Source organism: Ictalurus punctatus, chromosome 5, assembly GCF_001660625.3.
Source record: "Ictalurus punctatus breed USDA103 chromosome 5, Coco_2.0, whole genome shotgun sequence".
Taxonomy (NCBI): Eukaryota; Metazoa; Chordata; class Actinopteri; order Siluriformes; family Ictaluridae; genus Ictalurus; species Ictalurus punctatus.
In genome coordinates, this window is record NC_030420.2 from 10382318 (window position 1) to 10394262 (window position 11945).

The 11945-nt window shown below is 38.9% G+C and overlaps 1 protein-coding gene across 6 annotated transcripts in view; it reads right to left on the bottom strand.

Annotated features, from left to right (window-relative positions):
- The window catches only part of wnt5a (wingless-type MMTV integration site family, member 5a), a 23896-nt gene extending 13680 nt beyond the window's left edge, over positions 1-10216 (bottom strand). The window contains exons 1-4 of one of the 6 annotated variants that reach the window (XM_053680198.1): positions 9670-10216; positions 9341-9511; positions 5854-5993; positions 4081-4328 (exon numbers count right to left, since the gene is read on the bottom strand). In XM_053680198.1, coding sequence (XP_053536173.1) covers positions 4081-4328; positions 5854-5978 — 373 coding nt within the window. In that variant the 5' untranslated portion in view covers positions 5979-5993; positions 9341-9511; positions 9670-10216. The other 5 variants (XM_053680197.1, XM_053680200.1, XM_053680201.1 and 2 more) reach the window with 5 other exon arrangements.
- Positions 10217-11945: the final 1729 nt, after the last annotated feature.

Sequence of the window (11945 nt, forward strand, 5' to 3'; positions counted from 1 at the left end):
TGTACAAATTAATATCAGCTGGGTTAGTAAATTGATGGTCTATAAAAAGGCTCTCCCAAAACCTTCACAGCCTTATTATTGCGAAACATATTGATGGAATCGGATACAAACATCTTTCAAAACTTCTGAATCTTCCACTAAGCACCACTGGGGCCATTATCCGCAAGTGGAAGCAACAGCACACCGTCATCAACCGGCCATGCACAGAAGCTCCTTGCAAGATTTCTGTCCAGGAAGTCAGAAGAATTGTCAGAAGAGTAACCCAAGAGTCAAGGACCACTTGGAAATAGCTACAGAAACACTTGGAGGCAGCAGGTACCATCGTCACAGAGAAAACAATAGGCAATGCACTCCACCGCCATGGCCTCTATGCACGCTCACCCCGTAAGACTCCATTACTAAAAAAGGCATGTCAAAGCTCATTTAAAGTTTGCTACAACTCATTTGGACAAGCCTATGAAATACCGGGAGAGTGTAGTCTGGTCAGATAAGAGCAAAATTTAACTTTTTGGCTGTCATACTACTCACCATGTTTGGAGAAGAAATGGCACTTCACAGCACCCTAAAAACACTATACCAACAGTGAAGTTTGGAGGTGGCAGCATCATTGTGTGGGGCTGGCAGACATCGCATGGTACAGGCAGACTTGATATAATTGAAGGAACAATGAATTTACCAGGAGATTCTCGAGAAGAATCTGTTCCATCCAGCAGGATGATGAAGATGAGATGTTGGTGGACCTTCCAGCAGGACAAAGATCCAAAGCATACAGCAAAGGAAACTCTCAATTGGTTTCAGAGGGAAAAAAAAAAAAAAAAAAAAAAAATCAAGGTTTTAGAATGGTCCAGTCAATCACCTGACTTGAATCCAATTGAAGAAGATTTAAAGACGTTAAGAAGAATGGGCCAAAATCACACCTGAATACTGCAGCTGTATTTCTTCATACAGGAAGCGTCTTGAAGCTGTTATTACAAACAAAGGCTTCTCCATCAATTTACTAACCCAGCTGATAGTAATTTGTACAGATAGGAGGGGTAATTACTTTCTAACTACTTTTCAGCTGGTTCCTTGCCTTGGAGAATGGCTTTTTCTTAGTGTGTTCAATACTGTTTTTCTGTGTCATTCCACTTTATTACACATAACTTCATTTATGGACTTTAATGTTTGGATTTCTTTATATGTGCAGATTTCTTGAGTTAATACCAAAGTCTGGTGAAAATTTCATGTGAATAGCCTTACTGGAAATATATTTACTGAAAAAAATGTTGACACGTCCAATATTGATTTCCCCCACTGTATTGTCCTCAAGATACCTCTGCTTCTCCAGGACAAGGGGAGAGTGTCTTGGTTCTGCCAGGTCTGTGTTGTATTTCTGTCATTTGCATTTCAATTAAGATGGGTTAAGATGTATTTATTTAACTGGCCATGTCAGGGTTGACTTTAAAGCAAACAGTTGGGTGAACTTATAAGGAGAAGTTAACTTCTTGTTGGAATGGACAGCTATGAAGACTACGGAGTAGTTACTGCAAAAGGAGGACAAAATATGAAGTCCTTACTGGGAATACACAAACAAAGCAAATTATGCAATGAAGCAAGACCCAGTAATGAACTAAATCAAAATATTTGAACACAAACGTTACATTCAAGCATAACAACCCCCACCAACACCTCCTCAAAATAATAAAGTTATTTAACTTTGCTTTCTTACCCTAAAAGTTCTAGTTGTTTATGTCCTCCAGGATTAGTAAATATCTGTGCAGGTTTGTCCAAGTTTAACAAACCACAGTGCTCAATAGCCTCTTGCATTTTATAATGCATTAGCATGATCAAAATTTTATTTATTATATTATGTTATATATATATATATATATATATATATATATATATATATATATATATATATAAACACCATACCCCCACACACAATACCAAAAACGTTGGGACACTGTAAAATGTAAATAAAAACAGAATGCAATGATTTAAAAACACAGTAGAACATAGAAAACATGTCAAATGTTTAAACTGAGGAAGTGTACCATATTATGGAAAAAATAAGGTCATTTTGAATTTGATGGCCACAACACATCTCAAAAAATTTGGGATGGGGCAACAAAAGGCTGGAACATCTTTCAACTACTTAGGTTAATTGGGAACATGTCACTAACATGATTGGTACAAAAAGAGTATCTTAAGAGTCAGAGTCTCCAAGAAGTAAAGATGGGATGGAAGCATATGTTGCTCTAAAACCTGTATATATCTTTCAGCATTGATGGTGCCTTTCCAGATATGCAAGCTGCCCATTCCATAGGCATTAATGCACCCCCATACCATCAGAGATGCAGGATTTGAACTGAGCGTTGATAAAAAGCCAGATGGTCCCTCTCCTCTTTAGTTTAGAGGGTGCGGCGTATAAAAAGAATTTCACATTATGATTCGTCTGCACGGCGAACTGTGCTCACAGACAATGAGGTCTGGAGGTGTTTGAGCCCATGCAGTGATTTCCATTACAGAACCATGCCTGTTTTTACTGCAGTGCCACCTGAGGGCTCGAGGATCATGGGCATGCAATATTGATTTTCACCATTGTCCCTTGTGCACAGAGATTTCGCCAGGTTCTCTGAAACTTTTGATGATATTATGTACTGTAGATGATGAGATGTTCATAGTCTTTGCAATTTTACATTGAGGAACATTATTCTGGAATTGTACCACAAATTGTAGATTCAGTTTTACACAGATTGGTGAACCTCTGCCTATCTTTACTTCTGAAAGACTCTGACTCTCTAACATACTCTTTTTTTAGACCCAAATCATGGTACTGACCTGTTGCCAATTAACCTCCAGCTGTTTCTTTTTTGTAACACTTACATTTTAAATCTTTTTAATTTTAATTTCAAGTCTTTTGTTGCCTCCATTCCAACTTTGAGATGTCTTGCAGCCATCAAATTCAAAACTACCTTAATTCAAAATAAACTCTTAAACTGGTACATTCACTCAGTTTAGACCACCATGCACTCCAAGGCAAACCATTTTTTAGTTAATATTTGACCCTAATCTCTTCATTAGCTAGGATGATAAATGTCATTTCCAGTGTTCCAGCATTCAAATGTCTAGAGGGTAATGCCTAGAGCAAATGGCATTGCTAGAGGGTAGGCTACCTAAGCAAATTTGAACAAAATTTCATCATTAATTCATAATCATCAGGAAAGGAAAAAAAAAAACTAACATCTTTTCTATCCTTACACTAGCACGCCTCATAAAAGGGCTGGGTCAGTGTAGAGCACAGTCCAGCATAAATTTAGGCTAAACACAATTACTCACCATTTTCAATGTCAGTCGCAAGCCATTTGGAGGCAGCCATTCTGGTTCATTCACATCTGATTTATTCACAGACGTCATCGTAAAAACACTCTGCTTGACCACTGCTATTAAAAATGGCCTACCACATGCATGCGACTTGCATTAAATACCCTTTTGCCCCCTCGCCTAAACAAGGAAAGAACACTATACTGCCAAAACAAAACCAATTATATATATTAAAAAAAAAAAAGTAGCAAAGCAGAACTCCTACCAGCTTGACGCGCATCCGCAAATCACAATATTACTTCAAAGGAAAATTACAATAATACTAATAAGGTGGTGCTTTTTACTGACATTTTACTTACATTTTATTCATCTCTTTGTCCTCACTTTGTTTTCAGTCATTAATCACAATCTGAATAGCTGATTGAGCACTCTGTACATTCAAATGCAGTATTTGCGACCATTCCAAACCTCTTGTTAGGAACTGGGTAGTTTTGAAAGTTCAGGATGGAGCTTGCACCTAATATATCTACGTCAAGTAGGTGCCAGCAAAAGATGTGGTTTTAGATTTAGATTGATGACGTACAGAATATGCAAAGTCTCTTTAGCATTATGAATGTAATAGAGAACACCGAAGCACAAGTTACTATCCTTATAGAAAGAAATCTGTGCATGGAATTTAAGTACAGTCATCAGTCCGTGTCTCATGTAAAATGTGTAATTTTGGTTCATGTATTAGTAAAAGTGAAGCTTTTTTCCACTTATTGATAGACTTACCAATCTGCATGACACGGCCAAACACTGAGGAATTATCCACTGTGCTGCAGTTCCAGCGTCGGTGGCGGAACTGGTACTGGCACTCACGGATCCCCGTCTTGGCACCCTCACCGATATACTGCATGTGGTCCTGGTACAGCTGGCACAGCTTTTTCTGGCCTTTGGACAAGCCTGCCAACTGACTGCACAGCGGCTGTGCGCCTATGATGTAAGCCTCGGGAATCAGCAGTGGATTCATAGCCAGAGACCTGCAACAGGCACACAAACATGAGCACCTTCAATTAGTCCACCAGGAAATCTGATACACTGTGGAAATTATACAAGGGGGAAGCAGAGTGACCAACAATCTTATTCTCCAACAATCTCTCTTATTCTCTTTCAAAGTCAGCTATAAATTAGATGTAAGAAGAGAGACAATCAGCATCATCTACATTATAGGAACCTGTTATCCGGGGTAGTTCATCTCATATAGTTTTGGCTCAGAAAGCATTTGGAATTTAGGATTAAGAGAAGAGAAAATGACCTTCTGTGTAGTCGGCAAAAGCTTGAGTGAACACTGAAACCAAAGATAAACCCTAGGATTGGGACCCCAGTTAAGAAAAAAAAACAGCCATATTATATATGCTGTCCATATGGATACTTCAGGAGAAGTACTGGTATAACATTACAGGGAATGAAGAATCCCTGTTTTGTGCACTACTAAGTAACGTCCAACCCAATCAGCTGAGTTCAGTTGAAAAGACACAGTGGCAAGCATCATATGCAGTAAAAGTAAACAGGCAGAATATCACAATGAAATCAGACCTTCCATCTTGGAAGTGGCAGTCTGTTTCAAATACAAGTCCTTCATTTTCTTCCAGCAAATCAAACAATTAAAGATGTTACGAGACAGGATTTATTGCCTTCTTCCTTTGTGTATGGAGCGTGCAACCGAGCAGACTCGCTCCATTCAAGTTCGCAGTGAAATTGTACCGGGCTCAGGCGTCATTGTGGAACTTATGGGGGCTGGAGCTACTGAGATTAAAACAGTCAAACCAAGAGGGTAAAACTGTATTTTACAGTTTCCTGAATATTCAATTTTGTTTTTCCATTAGCTACAAAGTCTCACATGCACAATATTGAAAACTGCACTGATCCAGTAATCAGCTAAACGTTTTTTTTTTTTTCCCCCTCTATATTCAGTTCATCTGATATTTGGTCCGGTGCAGACTGATTTTGCCTTTTTTATTAATGGAAATAGGATGGACAAGCCCATAGAAACTCACACACTTGACAAACACAAACCTACACAGTTCGTGCCTGTGCATATTTGGAAATTCATTGCAAAACCACAGCATTCTATGTTTTATATAATATTCATCATTTTGGTTTGGCAATACAGGGGAAAAGAAAATAAAGAGGGGGAAAGTCAGAACTGAGCAAAGGCGTATGTGCTAAAGTCAGCATGTATTTTTCCCCCCATTTTATTTTAGAATGTGGTGGGACACAAAAGACGGAACCAGACCGACTTCAGCCACAATATACTAGAAAGAAGATGAAGATGATGGAGATAGGTTGAGAAAGGAAAAAAAGCGAGCAAGAGAAGAAGAACAAGAAATGAAGGCAAGTTAGTTGTCTCTTTCTTGTTGATCCATTATCCATCCTTCGTCTGGCCAACCTCACAGTCCACCATTCTCTCTCACACACACACACACACACACACACACACACACACACACACACACGCACACAGCTGTGTTTGTCTTAGCCAGTGTATATACTGTAGATACATACCACCATGAGGTAGCCTCCACAACCACTTGCATGAAGAAGGCCAGGAAAGTGATGGCAACCACTCCATGTCGTGTGTCCATGACTCTGACCCAGCCTGAGGAAGATGGCCTGTTCAATAAGTGCATCCTGAAAAAGCAGCTCTGGAAAGAACAAATAAAGCTGGTTAGCTGGTGAATAAAAGACATCATTTTGTCAGAGGGTAATATGTCACACAACTTCCATATGCTTTAGTTGGTACCCATGAACATGTTAGTATCCATTCATAGTTTAAACTCATGTTAGTATGCACATGTCCACATGTGCTTTCAACAGTATGCGAGATTTAGCAGCTTAAGACTGTCACAATACCTGACACTCACATATCACATAAAACTTACCAACAGATGCACAGCCGTGAAAAACCCAATGCATATAAGCTCCTCTTCATAGCGTGCAAGCTTATGTCCAAGATGAAACAGCGAGCAAATTTAAACAGTCCTCTCTCTATTTGCCCTGTTAGTGTTTCTAAATTAACAACAAACCAAATGGCCGACCCAACCCAAAAACAAAGAATGTGGAAGATATTTGATATTTTGTACAAATACAAGGCTTGTGTGATTTACTGGTTTTTGCAACCTAGATGAACGGTGGGTTTATTTAAATGTAGAAACTGTTTGAGAAAACACTTTTTGAGGTTTGGATCCAAAAACATCACTCAACTGATGGTAAGAAGTAATGGGCATTTTATGGTGAGTCTACTGTTAAGTACAACGTATGTAAGATTTATTTAATGGACGTATTTTAATTTATAGTAATCTGCATCAACCAGGGCTGGACAGCAGGTCTGTACGGCTGCCTGCTCTGAGTGGAGCTACTTGAAATAAATAATGAATTATTTCCTTTCTAATTCATTCAAAAGAGGCTGAGCTCAGTGACTTTGATGGAAGAAGGACTTAGTGTGTGTACAGGTTTTTTTACTTTCAAAAATGAAATAGTACATCAGTTACAGAACTATACGCAAGCATATTGTATCCTTGTGCTTGATCTGATATGGTTAAAGATTGGGTTGAGTAAACTGCTTTGTTGGACTATGTTAGGATTCCTCACATAAAACCTGCAAAATTAGTCAGAATGAACAATACATTTTTATTATTTATATAGTCATTTATAACAGAGCTCGATGACATTACAGTCTCCTTTGATAGGTCAGTACTGTAAAGGTTATTACGGTGATAAACGGCACATCAGCGCAACCTGTAAGTAAACTGAACATGACTTTTTAGAACACGTTCTCACGATTAAACACTGGTAAATGACGTAAAAAGACATTTTCTTGTGCGTTATTTGATTCAGGCCCAAGTTTAGTTCCACATGACCAGATTCAAAACGGAGAAATGTTTAAATACAGCGTTTAAATGAACTACATTCATTCTGAACACATTATATTTTATTAACAAATGTTTACCTGATTTCATACGTGGATATTAAGGCAGGATGGTATTTTTTTTGGACGGCTTCGGCTAAAATAGTTTAAATCACCTACCTAGCATCGCATGGAATTACCACGCTTAAAATAAATAAAACCTTCTATCTTGTATAAAACTTTGTACCAACCGCAGTAAAATTTCCCCGGAAACTTCTGAAACGAATGCCGAGGAATTTGTTGATTTTTCTTTACTCAATCTTGATAGACTGCATTCCTTTGCGCCGAAGCATTTCAGTGTATTTAACATTCACGCACGCGGCTGAAAGTCACACAAACAGGTTAAAATGGAGGGAACAAATTAAAGTGAATGTTTACGCTACAACCCCCCCCCCCATTAGAACTGAACGAATCCAGTTCTGATTTTGGGAGCATTTATATTGAGACTCATTTGTCATGGCTTACATTTTGCAGAGTTTAGTACGAAAGCAGGTCCCGCTAATAGTCATTAAACTGTGCGCCAAGTTTACCGTCACTGCGCCGAACATGTGGTTTTATTTGAACAGTTTTAACCCCGTTGATGGGATCGTTAGTTTTTTTTTTTTTTTTTTTTTTTTTAAAAAGAGAGACCATCGAATGTAGGTATTTAGTAAAACATTTTGCTGAAGTTTGTCTTGATCAGAATCCAATCCTTAAATGGCTTGGGTCAAAATCCCACAACTCTTCTTATTTGCATTAAAAATAAATAAATGATAATACCTCACCGTGATCAAAACTGAAAGACAATGTGTATTATGTAGGAGTACAAAAATGAATTAATTATCTTTAAATCAGAATGAATAGGCAGCATGCACAGGCTATGTAAGTAGTAGGGTAGTGAATGTCAGCATATGTCCTGACTTCTGACATCTGCATTCTTTCCCATTTAAAAAAATATAAATAGCTGAATTTTTCACGTGGAATTTTTTTATTAGTATGTATTTATTATTATTATTAGTAGTAGTAGTAGTATTATTATTATTATTATTATTATTATTATTATCATTTTTATTATTATTATTGTTTATTTTATGCGTTGTCTTTTATTTTAATTGGACCCTGAGTCTGTAATAATACAAAGTTTTGTCTATGACTATTTCGGAACAAAAAGAAGTCACAGTGGATACAGTGGATTTCGGAACATCTATTGCCTTGAAAATAGTCAGATTTGGGAGATGACAATTCTCTGTACTCCGACAAAAGGATGCGGTTCCTTCGGGCATGTGTGCATGCACACATTCCTGAATTCCCGGTGTCTCTAAAATTAAATCAGCATTCTGATCCACGGTTCCCACTTTTTTTTTTCTAAAAACAAATGCTACGAATTATTTTAAGACCATAAACTATAAAAGGTATTTATAACCTCGTCTTCAGATTAAAATGAACTGAATCTGAGTACATTCAGTAATAGCATAAATGGGAATAGGAAAAGTAAGAATTATGTAGAGCAAATTATGTATTATCGTTATGTATAATGTTTAAAAGGAAAGAGAGAAATAAAATATATATAAGCTATTTATTTTATCGAAACGTTAAAACATCATGAACAAGTAGCACATCGAGTAAAATGTACATTTTATTATCTGCATTACGGTCCACTAATGCGCATCAATACTGCGCAACAAAGGACGCATAAAGAAAGAGTTTCCGCGCTTAATGCGCAATTGTTTCAATTAAACATTGTTGAGGCACATGTGTGTGACAAAACTTCATAGAACCTGGTGGTCACTAGAGGGAGCCAGCTCCAACATATTGAGCTGCAAATGGTCCTTTCACTTCACAACGCTCGCAAACCTTCAGCTACCTTTTTTCCTCATAAATGGTAACAAAGAATGATGGATTACATTTAAAGCTACTTAAAACTGCACACACGTTTGTGTGCACAAACCGAATTACCTGCGCACATTTTATTCCTTTAAATCATGGATCAGAAGACAATCTTGTACGCGTTTAAGACACTAAAGGGAGCGTGAATAAGACGCAGTGACGTTACGCATGAAGCAAAATAATAATAATAAAAAAGACGTAAAAGCAGATTTGACTTACAATTGAGTGGTTCGTGCTGGAGGAGCCTCTTGGAGTGGATGGATTTGGAATCAAAACTCCAAAGCAAATCCCACTTATATTTATCCGACTTCAGGTTCTCTGTGAGCCCGAAATAGTCGCAATCCACAGCGTTGTAAAGGAGCAGGAGCTCGCAGGTCCGACCTCTAAGTGCTGCTGGTAGATGGGCATGAAGTGTTTGGAAATGAGGGATGGGGTAGTAGAGACTATTTACAATGAGCTAAAGCAATCCAAATAATTAGTGCATTTTTCCCCTTTTTTTTTTTTTTTTTTAAACAGAGGCGTGGGCACGAACTTGCGGAAACACTTACCGACACATAAATTCACAAGCCAGTAAGAATGCCGCTGACGAACGCGTCTTCTTGTCTTCAGCAGTTCCCATGTACGATATCACAGGAGATCGTGTGTGTTTCAGAGTCGCCAATGAACAAAAAACCGAAATCGCGTTTTCGACACACAGGTTAATCCAAAAACGAGGGTGTTTTCAGTTCTGTTCTACCTGTTACAATATCCACACGGTGATCGCTGGCCACAATCGCGGCGCGTCTACTGGACTCTCCATTCCACCCGAAGCATCAAACTCTCCATGATCAGCCTGTATTTAGAAATGTGCAATTGCTTTCTTTTCCAAAAGTAAGGCGATTGTAACAAAATCAGCGGATCAGAACTAGGAGAGTTTTGCCACCCTTGGGGGGAAGTGTTATTTCCCGACCTGAGGCGACGCTTTGACCAACTAAGAGCGATGAAATGATGTGAGCACAAACTGGCGCTCCACTTCAGCTCTGTCACCTGCTCTCTCGCTCGCTCGTGTGTTCTTTCTTTCCGCCCCGCCACTCGCTAAATCCCGCTAGTGATGTGCGCATGCGCTCAGGTCCCTTTCAAACTTCCTCGGATCGCGTAAAACTCCACCGAGCAGAGCGGCGAGTCAGAATAAAACCCGCCCAGAAAAACAAACAGCCGTAATGCAGTTCTCAGTCTTTCACGTGGACAGTTCAGTTACCATGACGATTAAATAATTTTAAAAATTGACCAATCGTAGGCTATATAAAATGGTTATATTGAAATATGCACCAAGCATGGTTAGTATATCTTATGCGTTACGGAGACGAAAGAAAACTGAACAACATTGTATGAATGAATACATCAATTAATTTGATTTGCAGCATCTTTTTTTTCAGTCAGGAACTGGTGTTTGCATGCCAGATGCTATGATATGATCTCCCAAAACAACTTATCGTAGATACCCGACATCTCTAGCCGTTATAAAGATGTTGCACTGCAAAACCGGTGGAACTATAGACACACAACAGTGAAGAGTCCCTCGACAACATCAGAATCACCGAGTACATCTGTAAAAATGGGCGGAACAGCGTGGAACAAACAGAGGCGTCTCTATGACCTAAAATAAACTCATAAAGTACCCGGGGCTATTGCAGCATCCGCGCCAAAGTCGAGTCTGATTTTTCAGCGCGGGGGGTTTCAGATTACCTCCCAGGAACACTGGAGAGGCAGCGTGAGACCAGACCGAACCTATAACGGGTGTCTCTCTCTCTCTGTGTGTGTGTGTGTGTGTGTGTGTGTGTGTGTGTGTGTGTGTGTGTGTGAAAGAGAGAGAGAGAGAGAGAGAGAGAGAGAGAGAGAGAGAGAGAGAGAGAAAGAATATGAATTTAAAACTGACGCTATAACTAGTACCCAACAAGAAGGGTTCCCAAACTTTTCCAGGGCAAGGGCCCCCAAATGGCACTAACATTTTACCGAGGCCCCCCTTTTGCAAGATGTCTTTAAAGCACATAAAAAATACAGACTTCAAAATATACCCCCCCCCCCCCCCCCCCATTAATAATTCTGCTGATAAATCAGCCGATAATTCACACCAAATTGTTGAGGCCCCCCGGGCGCCCCCATTTTGAAAACCAGTTCATATCAGATTTATTGATGCATGGGCATCTACGCTTACATTTTTAGATATAATTTCATCCCATACCAACTGCGTCTGAGACACATTAGAGCCGCGTAAAAGTAAGCTGGTATAGGCTGTTTATGTACAGCCGCATTATCTCCTGTCAGGTTTTTTACTGAGTTGTGTTGTACTTGTAAATAGAGCCGGCCCAATGTCAGCTCTCCCCATCCCCCATGTTACGTTGACACACATCTACACTTGGCTGTTAGTTTTCCTGATGAAAATGAAGTGCGCTGTCACGCCGTGTAAAAGCGTTCGCTGTAAACTCGAGGTAAGAAGTCACAGTGGATACAGTGGATTTCAGTGTTAAATTACAGATTACAGTGTTACATCAACCTTTCTGGGTAACACATGATGGTGGAAAAAGATACTGTGTGCCTGATTATTGACAAATTACATTTATAGGCTATTTGAGTGGATTTACAGCTAACCAATTCAGAATTCAGTCTAGTACCAAATTAGCAGCCTATAATAATCCACAATCTGACTGATTGCTCTGACTGATTAATCTGACTGATTGCTCAATTGAAAAAAAAAAAAAAAAACCTTTGTAAAAATAAATTGAGATTGAATAAACCAAACTGAGGTAAATCTAAATTTGATTATCTGATTATTTATTTTGGTGCA